The sequence below is a fragment of the Vespa velutina genome, chromosome 21, assembly GCF_912470025.1.
Source record: "Vespa velutina chromosome 21, iVesVel2.1, whole genome shotgun sequence".
In the NCBI taxonomy this organism is placed as follows: domain Eukaryota; kingdom Metazoa; phylum Arthropoda; class Insecta; order Hymenoptera; family Vespidae; genus Vespa; species Vespa velutina.
This window is the reverse complement of record NC_062208.1, coordinates 3,901,130-3,925,086: the sequence shown is the minus strand read 5'-3', so window position 1 is coordinate 3,925,086 and position 23,957 is coordinate 3,901,130. Positions and strand designations below refer to the sequence as shown.

The 23,957-nt window shown below is 39.5% G+C and overlaps 5 protein-coding genes across 10 annotated transcripts; 4 read left to right on the top strand and 1 right to left on the bottom strand.

Moving 5' to 3' along the window:
• The first annotated feature begins 54 nt into the window (after positions 1–54).
• Positions 55–5,959, top strand: LOC124956294 (DNA-directed RNA polymerase I subunit RPA1). The gene is made up of 5 exons (XM_047511910.1): positions 55–340; positions 470–4,860; positions 4,948–5,103; positions 5,181–5,484; positions 5,560–5,959. Exons 1-5 carry the CDS (start codon positions 163–165, stop codon positions 5,658–5,660), a joined length of 5,130 nt encoding a protein of 1,709 aa, XP_047367866.1. The 5' UTR covers positions 55–162; the 3' UTR covers positions 5,661–5,959.
• Positions 5,960–6,028: 69 nt separating this feature from the next.
• Positions 6,029–7,850, bottom strand: LOC124956310 (thioredoxin-2-like). Its single transcript, XM_047511946.1, has 4 exons — positions 7,640–7,850; positions 6,690–6,806; positions 6,477–6,590; positions 6,029–6,351 (listed from the first exon to the last, which is right to left on the bottom strand). Exons 1-4 carry the CDS (start codon positions 7,661–7,663, stop codon positions 6,289–6,291), a joined length of 318 nt encoding a protein of 105 aa, XP_047367902.1. The 5' UTR covers positions 7,664–7,850; the 3' UTR covers positions 6,029–6,288.
• Positions 7,851–8,875: 1,025 nt separating this feature from the next.
• Positions 8,876–17,316, top strand: LOC124956296 (maltase A2-like). Of its 3 annotated transcripts, none has more exons than XM_047511918.1 (8): positions 10,795–11,165; positions 12,261–12,396; positions 12,603–12,819; positions 13,383–13,519; positions 15,068–15,261; positions 15,334–16,366; positions 16,469–16,737; positions 16,845–17,316. In XM_047511918.1, the coding sequence occupies exons 2-8, from the start codon at positions 12,295–12,297 to the stop codon at positions 17,068–17,070; spliced, it is 2,178 nt and encodes a 725-aa protein (XP_047367874.1). In that variant the 5' UTR covers positions 10,795–11,165; positions 12,261–12,294; the 3' UTR covers positions 17,071–17,316. The 3 variants fall into 3 exon arrangements, with proteins under 3 accessions (XP_047367876.1, XP_047367874.1, XP_047367875.1); XM_047511919.1 differs by having other exon boundaries at positions 12,597–12,819; positions 15,080–15,261; XM_047511920.1 differs by lacking the exons at positions 10,795–11,165; positions 12,261–12,396; positions 12,603–12,819 and adding an exon at positions 8,876–9,093.
• Positions 17,317–17,469: 153 nt separating this feature from the next.
• LOC124956302 (odorant receptor 4-like) lies at positions 17,470–20,498 on the top strand. 4 transcript variants are annotated; one of them, XM_047511934.1, is made up of 7 exons: positions 17,470–18,680; positions 18,831–18,911; positions 19,354–19,639; positions 19,728–19,827; positions 19,904–20,014; positions 20,098–20,253; positions 20,343–20,498. In XM_047511934.1, the coding sequence occupies exons 2-7, from the start codon at positions 18,866–18,868 to the stop codon at positions 20,391–20,393; spliced, it is 750 nt and encodes a 249-aa protein (XP_047367890.1). In that variant the 5' UTR covers positions 17,470–18,680; positions 18,831–18,865; the 3' UTR covers positions 20,394–20,498. The 4 variants fall into 4 exon arrangements, with proteins under 4 accessions (XP_047367890.1, XP_047367888.1, XP_047367887.1 ...); XM_047511932.1 differs by having other exon boundaries at positions 18,831–19,278; XM_047511931.1 differs by having other exon boundaries at positions 18,831–19,639.
• A 93-nt stretch (positions 20,499–20,591) lies between these two features.
• Positions 20,592–23,942, top strand: LOC124956303 (odorant receptor 4-like). The gene is made up of 7 exons (XM_047511936.1): positions 20,592–21,704; positions 21,822–22,269; positions 22,366–22,651; positions 22,841–22,940; positions 23,023–23,133; positions 23,215–23,370; positions 23,512–23,942. Exons 1-7 carry the CDS (start codon positions 21,687–21,689, stop codon positions 23,560–23,562), a joined length of 1,170 nt encoding a protein of 389 aa, XP_047367892.1. The 5' UTR covers positions 20,592–21,686; the 3' UTR covers positions 23,563–23,942.
• Positions 23,943–23,957: the final 15 nt, after the last annotated feature.

The window sequence follows — 23,957 nt, the reverse complement described above, 5'->3', positions numbered from 1 at the left end:
TATCGATAGATTACGATAAAGGCTAAGGTCAGCCAATGAAAAGGTAGCGCGCATCGTTCGCTCGTCGATTCGCTCACTTTCGAGTTAGGTTAGGTTGGACCATGTGCGACAGGTTAATGTGGCGACAAACATTCTTTCTTCAATTTCAAAGTCTTCCTCGAAATGCAGAAATATCAGAAAAATCGCTCGAGTCCGAAACACTTGGATCCAAAATGCCTGACGTTTTCGATTTTTACGACGGAAGACGTGATAAATTTAAGCGTTATAAAGATTAGAACTCCTCTCTCGTTTAACATATTGGGCCATCCATTGAAAGGTGGTTTGTACGATCCAGCATTAGGTAATTCATTTCCCGATCTATCGCGCGCGTGTGTATGTGTGTGTGTGTGTGTGTGTGTGTGTGTGTGTGTATCTATGTATATATATATATATATGCGCGCGCGTGCATGATGCAATTATTCAATTTCAGGACCTTTGCTCGAGAGTTCAGACCCTTGTGCAACATGCGGTTCCACGGTATTCAAATGTCCTGGCCATTTTGGTCATATAGAATTACCCATGCCAGTTGTCAATCCGTTATTTCACAAAGCATTGTCCATGCTGATAAAGTTATCATGCCTAAACTGTTTCACTTTACAAATTCCAACTCATATAAAGATGTTATTGTGCGGAAAACTAAAGATCCTAGAAATGGGATTACTGAGCGACATAGACGGTTTGGAAGATGAAATAACATCCGGCAAAACAAAATCCCAAGATATAGACGAATCTGATCTGGTATATATTAAAGACATAATAGAAACGTATATAAGGAATCTTGTTAACAAAGCAAGACATTTGCCTAGCAGTCGTACCAATGGAATTCACTTAAATACAAAAAATGTCAATGCCCAGTGGCATTTGTACGTGGATAGCGTCCTAAAGCAATATAACGCCGGAAAAATATGTATAAATTGTCAGGAAGCTATACCAAAGATTACTATTTTAAGGAACAAGATAATGACGACTAAAGTAAATGATGCCAATTTCGCTACGACTAATATAAAGTCGCACACGATAGTAAATAAATTGGAAACAATAATCGTAATGCCGGATCAATCGAAGGAATATCTGCGAAAGTTGTGGGTAAATGAGAAAGAATTTCTTAAAGTGATCATTCCTTGCTTGAATAACGTAAATACCGAGTACGCGACCGACGTATTCTTTTTCGACGTAGTGCCCGTTTTGCCGCCCATAGTAAGGCCCATAAACTTTCTTCATGGACAAATGATCGAACATCCACAGAGTCAAGTTTACAAAAGTATCATACAAGATTGTTTAATCCTTAGGAACATCATACAGTCTATACAGGATGGTAACACGAGCCGTCTACCGGAGGAAGGAAGGATGGTCTTTGAACAAATAAAGGGCGGTACGCCCGTAGAAAAGCTCCACAATGCTTGGCAAACGTTACAAACCGATATAGATCACTTAATGGATAGAGAATTGAATAAGACCCCGGATTCTGCGAATTGTCATGGCTTGAAGCAGGTCATTGAAAAAAAGGAAGGCATCATAAGGATGCACATGATGGGTAAAAGGGTGAATTATGCGGCACGTTCGGTCATTACGCCCGATCCAAATTTGGACATCGACGAGATTGGCATCCCCGAGACTTTTGCGCTGAAATTGACCTATCCAATACCGGTAACACCCTGGAATCTACTCGAGTTACGACAATTGGTATTGAACGGTCCAAATATTCATCCAGGTGCAGTTATAATAGAAAACGAGGATGGCTCTGTGCAACGTCTCAATCCTTACGACATAACGAAGAGGGAAGCGATAGCGAAACGTTTATTGCCGAGCAGTGATAAGGCCAATCGTTTCTTTAACGGCATTAAAATTGTCCATAGGCACTTGCAAAACGGCGATATGCTTTTGGTAAATCGTCAACCGACGTTGCACAAGCCTAGCATAATGGCGCACAAGGCGCGCATATTAAAAGGCGAAAAAACATTGCGCCTTCATTACGCCAATTGTAAGGCCTACAATGCGGACTTCGATGGGGACGAGTGTAACGTTCACTTTCCCCAAAATGAATTGGCAAGGAGCGAGGGATATTTAATTGCTAACGTATCAAATCAATATCTCGTACCAAAGGACGGTACCCCATTGAGCGGACTCATACAAGATCATGTAATATCCGGTGTACGTTTGACCATGCGAGGTAAATTCTTTTGTCGTACCGATTACATGCAATTGCTCTATTGCGCCTTGGTAGGGCACAAAGGAGATTTGAAATTATTACCGCCTACCATATTGAAGCCTTTCCCATTATGGTCGGGCAAGCAAATAATATCTAGCATACTTATTAATATTACTCCACCTAATACCGCGCTTATTAATTTAAAGTCAAGGGCAAAGATTAGCGTTAAACAATGGCAAAGACGGGCGTCACGACGGTGGAAGTGCGGCGGTAAAGAATTCAAATGTCCCGAAGAAATGTCGGAGGCAGAGGTAATCGTAAGAAACGGCGAGCTCCTTTGCGGCGTACTCGACAAGACGCATTACGGCGCAACTCCTTACGGTCTGGTACATTGCGTTTATGAATTGTACGGAGGACCGTGCTCTAGCAAATTGTTAAGCGCTCTTGGGAAACTCTTTCAGGCATTTTTACAAAGGGACGGATTTACTCTCGGCATCGAGGACATTTTAATAGTTCCGAGGGCGGACGTCAAGCGCAAAGAGATCATCTCGGAATGTAGAAAATTGGGAGAGGATGTGCAAAGGGCCATATTGGAGATGCCTGACGATACGCCGACGGATGTGATATTGTCTAAAGCGGAAGAATCGTATAGAACGGAACCGAAATTTCGTGCGCAGGTTGACAGGAAGTACAAAAATGTATTGGACGTTTACACGAACGACATTAACAGAACTTGCTTGCCGGCGGGTCTTTTGAAAAAGTTCCCCCACAATAATTTACAATTGATGGTACTATCGGGTGCCAAAGGGTCTATGGTAAATACTATGCAAATTTCCTGTTTGCTCGGTCAAATAGAATTGGAAGGCAAAAGACCGCCGCTGATGATAAGCGGCAAAAGTTTACCGAGTTTTTCCCCGTATGATCCGACGCCTAGGGCCGGTGGATTCGTAGATGGACGTTTCATGACCGGGATAAAACCTCAAGAATTCTTTTTTCATTGTATGGCCGGTAGGGAGGGCTTGATCGATACCGCGGTAAAGACAAGTAGATCTGGTTACCTCCAAAGGTGTCTTATAAAGCATTTAGAGGGCTTGGTTGTTGATTATGATTCGACCGTAAGAGATTCCGACGGTAGCTTAATACAAATTTATTACGGCGAGGATGGCCTAGATGTGACCGCCTCGACGTTCCTGAAGAAGGACCATATGGATTTTTTGGTGGATAATAAAAATGTCATCGTCGATTCGAATCTGGTGACGTATTTGAAGGCAGAGACAAATTATCAATCCACTTTGAGATCGATAAGGAAAATAAAGAAATGGACGAAGAAAAATGACGGTAGGACGTTGACTAAAGTAAGGAGAAACGAATTTTCTTTATTTACCGCGGACAATTATAATCCTGCTAGTTCGAAATTCAAACGTATCGACGAGAACAGCGGAAGAAGTAAAGGGACACTATCGCTTATAAGGAAATGGATAAGGATGGACGAGGAAACGAAAAAGTCATATAAAAAGCAATGCACCAAATGTCCAGATCCTTTGACGTCGAAATTCAGACAGGACATAGAGTTTGGCGTACTTTCGGAAAGATTGGAGATGCTGATGGACGAATACGTAACGTTGTCGGACAATAAGCCGTTTGATATGAGCTTTGGAACGGCGATGGATAAGGCCGAATTGAGAGATCTTTTGTCAATGAAGGTAATGAAATCGATATGCCCGCCGGGCGAGCCCGTTGGTTTGTTAGCGGCACAATCGATAGGAGAGCCATCGACGCAAATGACGCTGAATACGTTCCACCACGCGGGACGCGGCGAAATGAACGTTACCTTGGGTATTCCAAGATTGCGCGAGATATTGATGATGGCCTCGAGAACCATAAAGACCCCGACGATGGAGATACCCTTTAAGAAGGATTTGCAAAATCTTACCAAACGATCGAATAAATTACGACAAAAATTGACAAAGTGCATTATGACTGACGTTTTGAAGGATATTAGAATCGACAAGGAGATGGAACATTTTCCTCACCGACGTTTGCTTCACACGTTGCATATTGAATTTTTACCTCACAAATATTACAAAAGTGAATTTTCCGTGAGCCCACAGGTTGTAATAGAAAAGACCGAACAAATCTTTTTCAAAGCATTGTTCAAGGAAATAAAAAAGATTGCCAAGGTAACTGGCACCTTGATACACGTCGAAGATGAGAAAAAACGAGGGAACAACGAAGATAAGGAATTGGACGAAGAGGAGACCGATGAGGAACCGAAGAAGGCGTCCAAATTGACGAACGTTAAAAGAGATTTGGGAGAGCAACACGAGTCGTCCGACGAGGAGGAAGCCGCGGAGGATGCGGACGCGACGGTGACTCGGACGATATCGCGTCACCAAGAAAATCAGGAGTACGAGGGCGATACCGAGGACGAGGTGGAGGATGGGAATGAAAAGGACGATGACGATGATATCAAAGAGATGGTGCCGCCTCGTGAATCGAGCAACAACGACGTGGAAGAGAGGGATGACGATGACGATTGGTCTTTAGGAAGGAGCTATGATGCGAACGACAAACACAAGAAATGTAATAATGATATAGTCAATGCTTATACGTATGCACTGGAATACGAATGTGACCAAGTAAAATCCTTGTGGTGCAGATTAAAATTCTGGGTTGGTAAATTATTATTATATTATGGGTGACGTCGAACGAGATCTATATATATGTGTGTGTGTGCGTGTGCGTGTATTGCTTCGCAGTTGCCGCTTAAGATGACCAAGATAGACTTGCCAACGATCATTAGAAACGTTGCCGGCAAAGTGATCCTCTGGGAGACTCCTGACATAAGAAGAGCTTTTACGATCGAGAGTTCTGACGGAGAAACTATTCTTAAAACCGACGGAATAAATATAATAGTGAGTTAACTCTCATTTATATTCTACTTGTAATATATTTATGTAATAGAGTATTATAAATGCGATTATTGCTTCAGGAAATGTTCAAATACAACGAGATTTTGGATCTCCCTAGATTATATTCCAACGATATCTATGGTATTTCTCAAACTTATGGTATCGAAGCTGCCAACAAAGTAATAATAAGAGAGGTCAAAGACGTATTCAAAATGTATGGAATAACGGTGGACTCTAGGCATCTCTCTCTAATTGCCGATTACATGACATTCGATGGTACATTTCAGCCTCTCAGCCGCAAAGGCATGAACGATTCTGCCTCGCCTTTGCAACAAATGAGCTTCGAAAGTTCTCTCAATTTTTTGCGCAATGCCATATTACGAAGTAAGAAATCTTGTTCACGCATATTTTCTCCTTTTAAGAAAAATTGTCAAATAATTGTATATCTTTTATTTGTAGGAAAGCAGGACGATTTAAAGTCACCATCCGGTCGATTGATGCTAGGTCAACCATGTAGATCGGGTACAGGTGCATGCTCTTTATTAACGAAAATACTTTAGCACATCCGATTAATTAATTACTTAAGGAAACCTTTTTTATTATTTATCATCGGCATATACCGATACAATGTCCAGAGATTAATTTTAATAATATCATTTACCTGGAACGTGTATCGTATGGGATTTTCCTTTTATTTATCAAAGAATCCATTAAGAGTTCGAATCTTGAGTGTCGAAGAGGAGAAGAAGCCGCAGCATTCGTCGTAAATTGCGGAAAATAACGGCGTATCAGTCCAATCCGCTAATAATGTATATATTGTACAAAGGAATATAAATATTATATATTTTTTATTCTTCGACGTTACAAGCAAATTATAAATTTCTTCGATGTTCGTGAAGGATATATAAAAACCATGTGCTCAAGTCCGTACGTATTGTAAGCCGAGTACACTTTATTTCGCAAAACAGATTATACAAACGGTAGAAATTATGACGTGTTACGATAAAAATCTTTTTTTTTTTTTTTTTTTTTTAAATTATGCCATTGGGGGCATTGCGTTAAAGGAGAATACTGTTAATAAAAAATTATGATAAACCATTCGTGTAACTCGTGCGTGCATATCGTTGCTATGCAATAGCAATTATTTTGCTTAAAAGTACAACGCATTTGAAGATTTATCATTTTCGTCTATTTGTGAATTTGGATCGTGCTTAACAACAACTCGTAATTAGCACCGGAGAATGTTTCCAACTAAAAAAAAAGAAAAAAGAATATTTCATTTAATATTGAACATTACAACACCTCTCATATAATAGAGCACAAGGGGTGTTTGTTCATTCATCGATCGTGAACTTAATGCGTGACCTTATACGTACCACTTTGCCTTCCTTGATGAAAACGAAAGTAGGCATGTTAGTTATTTTGTATTTATTCACAATATCTTCGCATTCTTCTACGTTGACTTTAAGGAAAATAACGTCCTCTCTTTCCTAAAGGGAACAAAGATAAAAGGAACTTCGATAAAAACTTCCTCGAAAGATAGGAAATGAATAATATTTATTATCAATGAAATGAACGGTATGTTGTACCTTGGCTAACTCTTCGATCTTTGGTCCGATCGCTTTGCAAGGGCCGCACCATATCGCATAAAAGTCAATTACGACCAAGGTCGAGCCAGCCTTTTCAAGTTTCCTCTCCAAATCTGCCTGCAATTATATATCCTTTACGATATGCCTCAACGCCAATGGTACTATAGTCTAATAGTTGGGAATAGTTGGGATCTCATTGGAACGGGAAGGAATAAATAGATCGTGAAACCGTTAAATTTTGTGTAAACGAGTATGATGTAGACAGAGCTATAAAGGATCTATAACGAATAAGATAGACCGATTATGATACGTTATCGGGCAGCACTCACTCGATAATCACTTAATATCTTAAATTCTAGCAATACACGTGTCAAGAGGAGGCTCACTTTACGGATGACGTCGCGATAATTCCCTTCCACTCTCGATCGATGAAATAACCTCAATAAATATACATGTGATCGATTTATAATCGATCAGCGCGAGTACCGCGATAAATATCGAACGGCAATCGAGTGAGAATAAATAATTAGTTGAAAGATATGGTAAAGTATTATTTTACTAGTCATCGCAGGGGCATAATCGTTCTCAAAAATAAAACGTTGTAAGCTCGTGGTACGATAATAATCGAAATGCATAGAGCCGCATTGGCGGTACACGTATAGCTGGTAAATATATAGGAGCGACATGTTTCTCTCTCGCTTTCGTTCTGGAGATCGATCGGTCGAAGGCCATTTACTGCCACGTAAAGGCATGATATAATCGTACCGAACTGTGTCACCCATCGGCGTACCAATGATGCGTATCCGCTTCTGCCGCCTTTCTCAAGGTTATCTCTTAAGTATTACACTTAATGAAAAGCCCACTTGGAACGTTCCTTCGATCAATCGATCGTGTTGGATCGTTCCTAAAGAAAAAATATCTTTTGATCGAAATACGTGAAAATAACTTACATTGTCCTGAACGTGTTCGACCATTTTGCTCCTTTTTCGAGAGTAGTACCCACCGTTCGGTATTATATCGCAACTGTGGTTAAGTAAAATAACGTTCGAAGCAGCTAACTTCTCGCCACCGACTGACCGCGCGCTCTAATCGAACGCGAAGCCTCGCGCTCTCCCTCTTTCTCTCTCGCGCTCGCACACACACACAGAGAAATATACGTGCACGTAAATCTTTCCTCTTCCTTCCTCCTTTCCCCGTGCGCTCGAATCACAAGGAAGAGAACGTTATTGGTAAGGGCGGGTGCGAGCAGGGCGAGGCATAAGCGTGCGCGAAGATTCACGAAATTAACCGAAGCTGAATTACTATCCGAGAGAGAGAGAGAGAGAGAGAGAGAGAGAGAGAGAGAGAGAGAGAGAGAGAGAACTTGAATGGATCGCGTCGACGCATTTTCTCTTCTTCTCGAAAATTCCTTGTCTCTTGCCTCTTTATCTTTTTGCGCTTCCCCTTACCTTTCTATCTCCCCGCCCTGTCCTTCTGCCGCTCGCTCGTCGATGAAAATCACTTCCTTCCTGGGTTCGTTAAAATTCCAAGCGCGCGATTTTTAAACGTCCCTTTTGTCGCGCACGAAAAGACATATTCCTTCTCGTTAAACTTTGATAGATATCGAATACCGTTACAACGTTGCTTACGTTATAATATTTATTATAACTATGTATTAGACTATGTAATTTAACGCGAGAAATCGATCCTTCTACTCTCAATAATATCAATAATTAAGGAGATCAATAAGTAGGAACTCGTGTTAGCTGGAATATCGCATGGATTATCGATAGGCACGAACGTTCGTGCGACATCTCGAAGGAACGTTATAATCGTTTGTCACAACAATAGTATTTCGTCGCGTCTAGGTCGCTCGCATTGTCCCATTGTATATATATATATATATATATATATATTTATTTATTTATTAATTCTCATGGACAATCGGTTTTCTCAATCGACAGAAGAACGTCGTACGAGACTAACGCGTCCTATCCGAGATAATTGCTCCGAGGAAAAGGAGGAATAATTTGGATTCGGAGAAAATACGTTCGTCAATTCTTCAGAGATTCGCAATACTCGGAAATGAACGATGATGTCATAGACGTTCTCGAGAATGACAACTTTAGAAATATGTATGTGTTAAATGTTTAAAACGCGTGCCTTCCTCTATCTTTGCGTGTCCTCCTTATTCTTCGACGTTCATTCATAGCTTTTCTGCGCCCTATACGTGATCGATTGACGTACGCGTGTTTACCTATGCGACGTTGCGTCAGATTAGTTACATATGTACGAGTATATGCGTCCGTTCGTTCGCATCGAACCAAGAACAAGAAAGAAAACAAGAATAGAACACGATTTATATCGATGGACAAAACGAGAAAAAGAGAGATTTATCTTTATTTTCTCTCGCAAGTTACAAACGGTAAGACATAACCTTTATCTCGTTTAGCTTGTTATGAAAATTTTCTTTCTTCGAATAATGAAATTATTCGTAGAAAGAATTTCTAAGAAGCTGTTGCAACGTATTCTTTCGAATCGATAAACGCTTTTACGGTGACATTGGCGAGAATTTAGATTTGGCCGTCCGCCTTTGGTTATCGACTTGTAAACATAGTTGGCCGTAACCGGTGAGTGAATAGATCAATAGATATTCTCAATAGATATTCTCATTTAACATTTCGCTCTGCGGAAGCAGCTACCACCACCAAGTGGTGCAATGAGATTCCGATCAATTGATATTACTTTCGGTCTAACGCGTATCCTATCTCTCTCATCTCTAGTCGCTAGTCCAGTCGATCCAGTAATATCGAGTTAATGGCCGCTTAAATAAACTTTGGTCGCGTCTATATTACGTTTAATCCGTAACGAAGGATATCGAACGGGAGAGCCAAGCTGAAGATTTTACCGAGTTCGCTCTCGAGTTCGACTCGTTTTTTTAATCGTTTTTTATCGATCCTTTTTGCTCCAAGGTCATACGCAAGTACGCGCATGCACTTAGGACACTCCTACGAGTCTGTATTCGCGATGTAACGCGTCTCGTAAGATCTCAAACGCAATCTCGACTCGAATAATTTTAAGTGCCCTCTCCCTCGTTATTGTCTTCGCGCAAATATACGAGAGGATTCTAATATTAGTCTATTCGTAACGTAATTGATAACTATCAATGATTGCATCATCGTGCCTCGTTAAACAGCTATTTTATTCCGGCAAAAATGAAGACCGAAGAGGAAGAGACATTCTTTTTAACTTTCATCGAACCTTGTCTTTAATATTCGATGTAGTAGCGCATCGAATATTTTTGCGAGAATTTAAATTTTAATTACAGCAATGAAGTTGGTCGAATTTGATAAAATAAAAGTCGCTAAAGTCGAGACGCGAGTGTCGTCGACCATCAATTGTCAACGGCCGCCGCCATTAAACTATTAAAAGATACTGTCTTGTAGGATACATATGATGACATCTAGCGTATACAAATGGAATTCATTTTTCTCAGGTGCTCCTGCAAAATATGCATACACTGCATCACGAGTAAAGAGATATTCCATGGGGCTTTACACACAATTATCTTTTTCATCGTTAGGATAAGTTAAGAGCGGTCGATAATCACCTATATTATTACATCCATTTGCGATCCGTCGACAGCTACGTCATGACTCGAACGAATATTATTAGAATACCTATATAATATTAATTTTATAAAGTTATAGGTGGCATTGCGCAATGAAAAAGAAAGAAGATATTATGAAAGTGGTGATAAGTCGATAAAACTGTCTTGACGATTTAAGATTATAGAACTTTTACTGCTGTTTTCTACGTTACCGACCGTCACTCATACTTTTTACGTTTGTTACCAAATTCAAATTATGGATAGCTAGAAATTTCGAAGCGAGCAGACGGAATATCGAGATGAACGAATTTAAAACGAGTATCCTTCGAATATTTCCTTATTAATGCTTTTCCAACGAAGGAATAACTTGTTTTATTTTTTCGCAATAGTTACGAAATGGAGGAAATAAAAGAGGCGTCGTCGTCTTTTTCGTCATCGGGGTGAAGCGGTAACAACGGCGCGGAGAGCGCAGAATCGCGCAGGAGGGCGCGGACATCGGGACGCAGAAACGTGAGGAGAAACCGCGTTGCTAAATATAATACGCCGAGGCACGCGGTTTTCAGGTTCGAACGGACGTCTCGTCGAATTTTAGTCCCTGTGAAATCGTATATTTCTCCTTCGGCGACTCGTAGGGAACTAGTGACTAGAAAAAGGGAGGAGGAGAACCTTTTGGAAAGAAAATTTCGAGAAGAAACGAACGACTAATCGACCTACTCGAGAGTCAAGGCTGAAGAAAAACCGGCAGGGAATCGTCTCTTCAAGCCCCCCCCCCTCTCTCTCTCTCCCCCTCCCCCCCCCCCTCTCTCTCTCTCTCACCCACCCACGCACACACGTTCGTTCAATTGCGAGGGGATGAAAGTGCTACGAGTATTTCATTCTTGTCCTACGTACGTATTTTTATGTCAGTGAGCGGGTGGGTGATTATGTGTGCGCGTGCGAAATGGCTCGTATCGTACCGATCAGATCGTAGAGAACAGATCCTTTTCCTCGTCGATCGTGTGTCCTCTTTGACCCGTTACCGGGGCCTTTGGATCGACGTTGCATCGTGCGAATCACGATTTGCTCTTTCGTAAAACTTTATGGGTCGCGTTAATCTTGCATCATCGATTGACACGAAACCGAATGAAACGACGAGGAAAGACAAATTATAAAGACGATCTTTCTTTATTTGATTTAGATTAATTTAATTTGATTAATGCGCTCGGGAAGAAGCGATTCGATCGTTTTTATCGATCGTCTCTTGTGCGAATCGCGTCGTGTTGCCCGACACGCGAGAGATGCGAATGAGGTTTTTCAACGCAAAATCAAAATAATCCTTTCGGCTGATCGATAATTTATCGTATGCACGTACGCACGCATGTAAATAAATAGGCGATACGTTCGTGCCAATCGCACGATTCGTTGACGAGTTAATTTCGTTTCGGACGGGCATTGTTCTATTGGGGCATCGTTACAAGATACACGCGTACGTAATAGGAGAGCTCGTTGATCGCAGAATCGTTAGAAATGTTAATATAACGAGAAGGGAATTAACGCGATTCGCCTCGAGCGTGCTGCTCTCTTAATAAAGAGAAAACGTTTCAGTACTCTCACTCGAGAGTATCGATGAAAGGTCCGTCTCCTACTGTTATTCGATATTAAACGTATGTAAAAATATACGTACGAACGTAAAAGTCAATATACTCAAGATTATCGAATGATCCTTTACTGCTAATAAGTGCGCAGAGAGAAGCGACTCTTTCTTATCCAATAATTTTGGAAAATTATTTGATGGAACGCTCGTAACAACTTTGTCAATGTTTATTATTAAAGCACGCGGATCGATAAGAAAGAGTCCGGTCACTGGCGTTACGCCTTGTCCAAGCAGAGGACGAACGCCTGCGTGTTTATGAACGTTGCCGACATTCTCGACGATAAATATTCGATTTTTCTTCTTATTCTTTATCCTTGAAAACTGTATGTATATCTTGTTCCGTTCGTAGATACTAAAGAAGAATCCTAAAGGAGATAATAGAGATGAATATACCGAAGAGCGATGGCCTTCTGTCGGTGGTTTTGCCTTCCGAAATTCCATCTTCGGCCAGTTCGCAACAGCTCTTTATAAATCAGGACCAACAGGTGTGTTACCTTATCTATGAAATAGCAAAGTTATCGTTGACTTTTGCTTTATTCGCACTTAGTCACGTTTCTTCTTTCATTAGATACACTTTATCATAGTGCGAACTCGATAACTGAAATGCAATAATAACGATCTAACATCGATCTAATGTCATCGATATATATATATATATATATATATATATTCAATTGGTTACGAGGAGCAGGACGAGGAAGCTTCGGACTGTCCACTCTTGACGCCAAGTCCACCTCCGGCCGTGCAGATAAATAATTCTCTCGAATCGGCGGCGCCTATGTACAGGCCTCTCGAAGGAGCACCTTTGGAAATGATAGCAACGCCAACGCTCGAAAATATTAACGAGGAGGACGGGCTCAATGCGTTCATGAATCTCGTAAACAGTTCGTCTAAACCTCTTCACGATGGTAGGTGTACCATAGTGCCTGGCAATCTTCTTTTTTTGTTAATTTTAAATACGAGACGTCTTTCGCAAGAAAAAACTGCTCGTTTGAAATTTGTATGCTTCCTGGTGAGATCGTTTGTCTCACGCGAATCGACTTAATGGGAAGAGAGAGGCAAAGAGGAGAAGAGCGTTTCTGTTGACTCGTCGCCGGACATTAAATACCCCCCTTACGTAATCAAGCGCGTGGTCGTGTCATCGTCATAAACGCAGAGAACACAAAGCGTCGTCTTGACTGGATCCAGTTTCAATTTATACCGCGATTAATCTTGACGAACTCGCTCACGAGTTACTACGCAGAAGAGGAAGAAAAAAAAGAAGTGAAAGAAACGTTTCATTGAAAGAAATTGAAATTAATAAGAACGAATTAAAATTGACATTCGCGCGAATACGCTTCCAAGCCGATTATATTGCATTTTAATTAAAGCAAATTCTTTGGAAAATCGTTGATTTATACGACCGTATAAGATAAATAACGACAGATTATTATTTTATTCTTTGATTTGATCTTTATCACGACTCTTGCAGAACCGAGTTCGCGCGATCCGATGGTGGAATCGAGCACGAGCGGTAGCAGTAGTGACACGAACGAGCCGGTTTGCGCTCAATTACTTACACAGCTGAATACCGCTTATCAACATTTAGCACCAGACGCTCAAGCTCTAGTAAGTATATAATTGAAGTGTCGCGAATCGACTTACCTTTCGCGTCAACTTTTCTTGGATATATAAACTCGTCAAGGTGCGTCATCGCGAAACCGACTCGACATTTCTCATTTTTTTCTTTTTCTTTTTTCTTTTTTATACTCGCGAGTTATCCTTATCCAAGTATCGAATCTCTTTCACTCTTATAATATGGAATCTACGTTATTGGTATGTACGTTTTATTATATCGAACGAAAATGATTATTCAATTTCGTATGAAAATTTCTTTGCCTTTTTTCTTCACTCAGTGAGTAGACGCAAGTCTACGTGGACGCGCTAATTTTCATTTTCTTTCGTTTCCCTTTTCTTTTTGCCCTACTTTTTTCATCCTCTTTAAATAGTCAACTAGTTTCATGATCTCAACTAGTTTTGATATAGCGGTGATGAAAAATAATCGATAGAATATACGACGGGGATAAGAGGAAAAAGATCTTTCAAGGGAGGGATAAGGCGAACGGAAATGGATCTCCTTTCTGTCGGTGTCATAGGACTCTAACTTAAAGAAGAGAAAAGATAATAGCAAAGTGCCGATCTCATTGGTCGAAACTTATTTTTAAGTAAAATATATGTAAAAAAACGATGGATTTGCAAAGCGATCGTTAGCTATAAAGTCTGTCAGCTGATAAAGCATCGATACGTAAATTTGATAGGCTCCTTGCATAGTACTTACCTGTACAAAGATATCGATGCCTGCGTAATATCGCTTGCACGGCAAAAAAAAAAGCGATAATATCGCATCGGTAGACGCAGATAGACGCTTTCGCTACACACAACGGTTTAGCATTATTTATAAATCTTTTTCGCTTGTGCTTGTGCACTTGTTGCTTGGACCATGGCCGATCATTGGGCTTCTTTCCTTCCACTTGTTTTTCTCGGACTCTCGACGATCGAATAGAAAAATATTCGAAACGAGCGCCCGTATGGGGCGTTTGGCTATTTTAATACAATAACGTCGCGTGGATCGCTCGTAGCTCGTGACAGGATTTTATTAATAATAGAATCTCGGCGTCGAACGAGAGACTCGAGAAGACGCGAAAAAGGTATTTTACGACAATGGCTGGCAAGATCACACGACGATAGGTAGAGAATCGATAGGCGATTTAAAAGTACGAGAGAGCTCTTCAAAAAAAATTTCGAGAACGATTGTATAAGCCATATCGTATTGAGAGATATCTTTGATAGACATATTGAAATCGAATATTTTATCAAGCGGATACGAAGTTAGCTCGTGGGTTTGTTCGTAGAAAAAAAGAAAAAAAAAAGAAAAAAAAAAGAAAAAAGAAAAAAAGAAAGAAAAAAGAAGTCTTTGGACATGTTTCGACTATTAAAGAATAGAGTTTTGTTCGCAAACGAAAACATCTTACGTACGAATTCGCATAAATTTTCTTGTTTTTTTTTCCCACTCGCTTGGTGTCTACTAATATTCGCCCCTGCCCCACCTTCCTCTCCCGTGACTGATCGCTTTCTCTAACAAATCACACAAAGTATACTCACGCCGTAACTCTTTAGTTTTACAATCAGGAGAACGGTGGGAAGCCACCGCTCGTTGGAATACAACTGGTCGTGCCAAAATCTCCGAAAGATTATCGATTTATGAAATGGAACTGGCCACTGATAAGAAAAACTTGTTTTTGGTCGTTGATGTCGATCCTGACTGGATGTACTGCTCTTGTCATAGGCGTCCTCGCGACGATGCCTAAAAAGTAAGATTCATTATGAAGGAGCATTTTCCTCCTGAATTACTCGGTTGTTCATAAATATATTATACCTTCCAGATGCGATCCTTCGATAGAGTGGTGGCAAGGAAACGTCTTCTACGAGATCTTTCCAGCTTCCTTTCAAGATTCCTCAAAAGGCGGCGACGGTATCGGCGATTTGCGTGGTATCACGATGCGATTGGATTACCTAAAGAGACTCGGCGTTCGTGGAATTCGTCTAAACTCGATATTCCCGGCGCCGCACTATCCGGAATATTATTCGGACATCAGCAATATGACGGATATAAACGTGAATCTCGGTACGTTGAAGGACTTTGAAAAACTCCTAAATGAGATACATCGTAGAAACATGAGCCTTATCCTCGATCTACCGCTTTATCCGTACGCGAAGACGCTTCAAGGTGAGGAAATGGCCACGAACAGGACGAACAAAGAGATCCGCGAAAGAAGAGACCTGATCGAGAATTCGATGCTCGAGGATATGGTTACGGCGACGACGACGACGACGACGACGACGACACCGTCGATTAAAAATATTGGAAATACTTTGTCGGTGATTAGCAGTACTCTAGGACCGTTCGAAGAACCAAGAGCTCTACCAGTCGTTTCATCGGATTCGATCGTTAATGAACGTTCGATCGGTTCGGCCATTAAAACGTGGATCGATAGAGGCGTCGATGGATTTTATTTGAAGGGTCTCGAACGTTACGTTCACGAAAGCAGTTTTCCCGATATCATAAAGCATTGGAGGTCTCTGCTTGGGCCTCGAAAGATACTCATTTGTCACGTCGACGCGCTTAACGCTGCGATGCACTTCGAGGCATCCAAAAAGACGATACTTACGAGAATAGATCTGATCGACGTCACATTACGCGTATCCAATGGTACCGAGGACATAAAGGCTCAAGTGGAAACTATAACGAAAGGTATACTTTTCGAGAAAGCATCTTACCCGTGGGTACATTGGTCCGTTGGTGGCGTTGATTCGAGAAGAATTGCTTCCAGTATCGACGTCAAGAACGCTTCTATGGCTGTCTCTCTTTTGGCCTTGATGCTTCCTGGAACACCCAGTATATTTTACGGGGACGAGGTATAAAGTTCAACTAAATATTATTCCTTTTAACGCGTTCCCCGTTTGCATTGAGATTCGTAACGGTATATAAGGATATATACAATGTGTTTCTACATTCAGATAGGTATAATGGATTGCGAGTGCGAGGATCATCAGGATCTGGCACATTTGCATAATCTCGCGCCGATGTATTGGGAGAAGAAGGACGGATTGGATGACAAGTTTGCGTCGGTCGGTGTCACTGCCTGGTTGCCCGAGGCTTCGAAACCATTAGAAACCAGTCTGATCGGGACGATCGGCGAGATTATTAAACTGAGATCTAACACCCCGACGATTTACGTTAAAGCTATTTCTAAGGATAGCGATGTCATGGCCAACTGTGATATTAGGTAAATATATTTAGGAATCCGTATTTAAGAATACGCTTTCGGAGAATCCATTTAGAATCCGTTTGGAATTGGAGCTTTCAACGACGATTCCTCTTTTTTCCGCAAAGGTACACGAAGGATGAGATAATCGTGATAGAGCGTTGGTATCCACGGAGAAATTCGTACGTATTTGTCGCTAATCTCGGCAATGCGTCCAAACAGAAGGATTTGTCGTCTCTTTATTACGGTGGTCACGTTGTCGTCGGGCCAGCCAATAGATTGAATCAAGACGTTTTCTTCAAGGAACTGAACGTTCCACCTGGCGAGGCTTTCGTCATCAAATTGGACAAGTGAAAGGAAGCTTTTAAGCGAGCTTGAAAGTTGAAGAAGAAACATTTATGAAATCAATCAATCAACATTCATGTCTGAGTCATATTTTTTGTTTTTTTTTTCGGTGACACGTCTAGTGCCAATCGTGATGTATTATCCTACGGAAGGAGTTTCATACTCCTTGTGGTGCAAGGTGCGCGCCGTAAATAGTTCAAGTTCCTCTTTATGATTGTAGATAAAAGAGATTCGCGTTTTCTTACAACTCGACAAGTCAAATTCTTTCTTATTTATAGTCTATATTTATAGTCTAATTCTTTCTTAATTGCTCGTGGGAACTGGCAAACAACCAGTTAACTCTTAACGAACATAAAGCGACCGTTTTATTGAAATTGATTTCTAAACGAGAGAAAACGACACGTCTAAAGTGTTCCGCAAGGTTCTACAATATGGTTCTGCGAAATGGTTCTGCGAAATGGTTCTGCGAAATGGTTCTGCGAAATGGTTCTGCGAAATGATTCTACTATATGGTTCCTCGATATGGTTCCTCGATATGGGCTTTAGCAAACGCTACTAACGAAGACACTTCGATTTCACAAACCGAGTTTATCACATTGTACAAGTCTCTATGTGTTCACTATCTTTAATAATCTGGCCTGTGGAACTTATGCTTTAACGATGCTTCAACGACACGACGAAAATTCTCTTTTTTTTTTTCTTTTTTTTCTTTTTTCCCCATAAAATGTTCTTCTATTTGTAATTTTAACAATTAATAACTATTCATCGAAACGTTTCTACGTCGTAATTTTAAGTAATACAAATAAATTAAAAATACTTTTATGAGAACATTTTTTAAGCGGTAATATCTTTTTAATACGAATGCACTCGTCGAGTGCCATTTTCGTCGAGAGCGTCAGTTTATTTTATTCGATCGATCGTAATTAAAACAAGCTTGCGTTCGAATTACATATTTTCTCTATATATAATATATCTCTTGACGCGTATGTGCGCTTGTGTATGTTACTTTCATAAATGTCTTATCATTCGTAACGTAATATACGTCCAATAGATATTTTCTATCCCAACGTTTATTAAATAAATTAATTCGTTTTCATCTGTAGTCGGCTCAATAACGAATTCGTTCTTTTGGTTCGCGTTCACTTTTTACTTCACTCATTATCGAAAGAGATATGGATGGATAGAAAGAAATTTTCGTATCTTCTCATGGAAAGGAAAAGCTTATAAAAGGGAGTGAATATTGTGTGAAATGCGTTGTAAAAGGGATTGTTGCGTTTGATAAACTTTAATCCATACAAGTTCACGAGTTACGTCGAGAATAAAAATTAGTTAAATTGTCACGATGGTTTCGCTTATGAAAAGTTTTAAAGGAATGCATTTATTTCGAATAGCGACGAAGGATAATTATTAATTTATGTTCTCGCAAAAGCAACGAATCGACGGATGTTTATGCGCATGATGAGAGTAAGTGGGTGGGGGTAAAGTACTTCGATAGGGATATGAAGTATTAAAAGGACCATTGCGAACGAGAAAGTTTACCTCAGGAACGAGTCGCATCAATTTTACGTTCAGTTCGTCGACAGCATTCCTAAGAACGGAAAATGGAAAGTGACATAAAAGTACGCAAAACGAGAAGGAGTACTTAGTTAAGAACATATCTGTTTGAAATTAATTTGATTTTTTTTTTTTTTTTTTTTTTTTTTTTTTTTATAGATCGTTGTCCTGTTTCCTTTCGTGTCGTTTTATCGTGATATATTATTCGATTTCAGCGAGTGGATCTGTCCGATACCGTCAAAGTGTTGACATGGAACAGGAGATGCCTCAGTATCGTGGGAATATGGCCTTTGAAGGTTTACGATCCGATATTCCTTTTTTCCATCGTATATCTGGCAATTCATTTTGTCTTAGGAATTCTCGATTTAACCAATTACTCGAACAACTTTGATCTTATAGTAGCAAATATTACGGAAAACATGGTTATGCTGAACACTCTCATCAAAATGACCATCTGTAGATATTATAAAGATTCGTTGGCGCAATTTTTGTTAACAATACGAAAGGATTTTAAGGTCGAAAATTACAAAAGTCAAGATGAAATTTTAACATTTTTCGCTTACAATAGACTATCTTATCTATTCGGTGTAATATCTTTATCTTTTATGGGTATCATCTCGATAATATATTTCTTGGGATCATTGATAACGAACGTGCAAATGGGTAATTATTTTCAACGTTTGGGGGCCATCATAAAAAAGGGGCGGCAACGAAAATCGGAAAATTTACTTGTTACAGTTATGGATAATTCCTCTTTCGGTTATCAGCTGCCTTATAAGACGCGACCAATCATAGAAATCAATGATCCTACGACCTATGGTCTTCATTGTTTATATCAAGTTATTATTTTACCGCTGATTACGTTCGGTTCCGTTGGTTACGATTCCTTCTTCATCACATTGTCTCTTCACGTTACCGCACAATTGTCCGTATTGAAATACAGAGTTAAATTAGCTTTGGAAGATCCAAATGGTTGCCAATGCGGGATGAAAAAATTGATTAACAGACATTACGGACTAATAAGGTGACGTTGCTCTCGTTGACATTTCTTTTTGAACCCTGAACGGTTTCAAATCAACGTTTCAAAGGAACGTCCATCATCTTTTTCGCAGATTGGTGGATATCTTGGAGGATGCCTTCAACCTTGGAATTCTAGAACATCTTCTAGGAACGACGTTCAGCTTGTGTATTTCCGGTTATAACGCCATAACGGTATACTTAATTTATTTAACGATAACGTTATAAAACGACAACGCAAGACCTTCTTATAAACTATTTGCCATTTCAGCGTTCATCGAACGGTCAACTTCTCGAGCTCTTTCTATTTTTTATATTCTCAAGTATAATACTAAGCACGTTGTTCGTCTATTGCTATAGCGGCGAATGTCTCATTCAAGAAGTAATAACCGATATAAAAAGTATAAAAAATTAACATCTCCATTCTTTCCGAAAAAAACCAATTAAATCTTAGTATTAATCTAGAGTACGGATTTTGCCGTGGCGTTTTACAATTACGAATGGTACAACATATCGCCGGTGGACTTGAAGATGATCTTAATTTGTATGATACGAGCAAGTAAACCGTTGCAATTGACCTCTGGAAAATTTTTCGTACTATCGTTATGTACTTTCACCGATGTAAAGATTTTTCTCATCGCTTAACGCACTACACACACGTTTTCCAACGACATTAATCACTTCTCTTTTTTCTAATCTCTCACTTTTAGATATTGAAAACTTCTATGGGATACCTATCGGTATTACGTACTATGTTATGATCGAACGCGCGCAAATAAATCCTCCTATTCGTCTTATTTATGTGAAACGAATTCGATTGTAAAGTCATACATCGAGACGTCTTCAATAGAAATTTCCTTTACACAGTTGCGTTGTTTCTTTTATTATATTTTTTATTTTGCGTTATCCTTATTAATGAAAAATAACTTTGGATGAACTTTTTCAAGAGAACTCTCCGTTTCGCTGACGAAGCTTTTCTTTCCGACGGGAATCGAAAAAACGTAGAAAGAAATGCTTCGTAGAAAGAGAAATCGTATATTCACGGTTAGAAAAGTTTTCTTCCCTCCTATTTTTTCTCTTTCTTTTTCCCCCTTTCTCCTATTCATAGGTTCGGTTCTAACTCCGAACGAGCTTTAAGACCGAACAATAAGTAATGAGAAAGCTCTTATAATTGTAGGAGCTTCGAAACTTTTCAAGACGCAGCCGCGTTTTTTTCCTAAAGAGAGAAACGACTTGATGGAGTTAAATTGCATGGTCGAGAGATCGGGCAAAAAAGAAAAAGAAGAAGAAGAAGAAGAAGAAGAAGAAGAAGAAGAAAAGAAAGAAGTTGAAAATTGTTGTTAACAGATAGATGATTCCTCCTCGGGAGCAGACCTATCAATTTTTCTTTACGAGACTTGTAGGAAACTTGTTTCTTCCTTCCAACGCCGAGGGGATCGACGGGGGCCAGTCTCTCTCTCTCTCTCTCTCTCTCTCTCTCTCTCTCTCTCTCTCAATTTTCAAATGGAAAAGGGTAGAAAAGTACGAGCAGAATGATATAATAGATTCTATTTAATTTAGTTTCGAGAACGAACCGAATCCTTTTATTTCTCTTCAAGCGGTATTTCACGAAAAATCATTGCTGTCCTTCCAGTTCTATGCTATCAAAGCGTTAAACGTGAAAGAAATTTTTTATCGTACCTCATCTATGGTCTAATCCTGTCTACGAGTTTTCTCATTCTCTTGGATTATTTGTCAGATTTCGATTACATTTTGACGGACCTGCAGGATAAATAGCCGACCGATCGATAGGTCGGTTCTTGAAAGAAATCCAACGAAATGCAGGATGAAAGAGAGAGAGAGAGAGAGACACATAAATTGTTTACGCGCACTTCGTCGTATTTAATCGATGATCAGAACGTCAAGGATAGTCGTTAAGTGTTCGGTACTTCGTCGAGTTCGAATTGGAATAAACTATTCAAAGGCTCCATTTATAACCCTTTGAAAGAAAGTTTACATCGAGGGAGGATCGACCCTTTCACGGTTAGTCCGCCGAGAACCATCACGAGTGAGAAATGGAAAAGGTGATAAAAGTACGAAATGTAAAATGTAATATTAATAACGTAAAACGTAATAGTGTGTCTAGGAAGGGAAAAGAAAAAGAAAAGAAAAAAAAATAGCAAATATATTCATTCGATCGCACGTTTCAGGAGACAGATCTTTTCGAGAGCGAAAAAGTCATTAGATGGAACAAACGATTACTCAGATGCATGGGTGTTTGGCCACTCGCAGTCTACGATCCGCTTTTCCTCTTCTTCGCAATTTATATTCTCCTTCATTGTTCGTTGGCGCTCGTAGATTTCATAGATCAACCAAAGCATATCGATTACGTAGTCAGAGTTTTGACGGAAAACGTGCCTATCGTAATGGCACTCATAAAAATTACAATCTGCAGGCTGAACAGACGATTGATCGCCCAATTATTGATAGAAATTCATGGGGATTTTTCCGTGGAAAATTATGCGAACGAGAAGGAGAAACTGATCTTTCTCGATTATAATAAACTTTCTTATAGATTTATCGCGATAACCATTGTCTCGATGTCCTTCGTCATCGGACTTTATTTCTTCAAAGCCATTATAACGTCGGTACTAACAGGTACTAAACTAAATCTCGATCTTATTAACATCGATTTTTGTTCTTTTTTGTTTCGAGGTCGATGCTCTCGAAAAAACATTTATTCTTCTTAATCAGTCATGAGAAATTCGTCCTTGGAGTATGAATTGCCTTACAAAACTCGAACGATGTTTGAACTTAATGATATAACGACGTACACCTTATACTCCATCTACCAATGGCTAATTGTGGTAACCATACTCTCCGGTTACGTTGGATCTGACTGTCTCTTCGCCAGTTTGGCACTACACATTACAGGACAGTTTGCGATACTCAGATGCAAAGTTGTAGGAGCGTTTGAAGATACTGATGGTTATAAGCGAGGTATGAAGAAATTGGTAATCAAGCATCATCGATTGATTAGGTAAGCGTTTTCTCCCTTTCTTTTTCCCTTTTTATCGAAATACGAGACAAGTATATTCAATAAAAGTATTCGTATTTATATTTCATAAGACGAGTGCGCGTTTTTTGAGCGTTCGTAAGCGACGCAAAACGTCGCGTTATATTGACAATGAGACGTGTCAGATTCAATAACAGATTGGCGGAATTACAGATTGGCGGAAACGTTGGAAGATGGATTTAATATAATGATTTTTCAACAATTATTAGGTACTACGTTCAATCTTTGCGTATCGGGTTACTACGCGCTCGTGGTAAGTTAGTTCATGCCGTTACCGAACGAGATCTCGCTAATGATCTCGTACTTTCGTTAATCGTTCAATGAACAATTTGCAGAGTTCAATGAACGGAGAAAATATCGTATTAGTTACTTTCTTTGTCTATACATTTACTATATTGAACACACTGTTCGTTTATTGCTACGTCGGTGAATGTCTCATCGAGGAAGTAATGCAAATAATTTCTTTATAAGGAAATAGGAATGGGATATTAACAGGATATATTAATGAAATTCTCTATTGGATTTAGAGCATGGGACTCGGTGACACGTTGTATCAGTCCAATTGGTACGACATATCAGCGGTCGAGTTAAAAACGATGTACATTTGTATGGAACGAACAAAGAAACCGCTAAAATTAACGTCTGCAAAATTTTGTGCACTATCCTTGGACACGTTTAGCGAGGTAGGTATTTTTCATAGATATCGAGAAATTGTCAATGACATAGATATTCGCATATTCGAAGTTTCATTAAAATCAATACTTCCGGTATAAGATGATTAAAAGCGTGGATATGGTATTAAATTCTGCTTAATGAATTTGCAGATATTGAAGACCTCGATTGGATACTTGTCCGTTTTACGAGCATTTCTATAGATCGACTCGCAGAAACATTTAAATATCGATTAAATCGTATTATAGAATAATAAATAATAAATTGATTGATGCATAATAATAAATTGATTTATACGTATGGTCGATGATCGTAGAGTTATTTGCGGTACGATAAAAGAGAACTTTTTCGTGAGTTTACGCTTATCTTTGACCAGACTCAACGACTATCGGCATTGCGATTCTTTTTGTAGATGAAAATATTGAAAAACAACAAATTTGTTTGTACAGATTAAATATAATAATACAGATTATCGATGTGTGTGTAATTAAAAGCGTTTCGATTATTTGCGCAATCTTCTTAAGTATCATTTCATTCAAATAATATTTACGCGTTCGTTTTGTATTTGCTAAAGTTCCCGCCGCATGCACCGCATGAC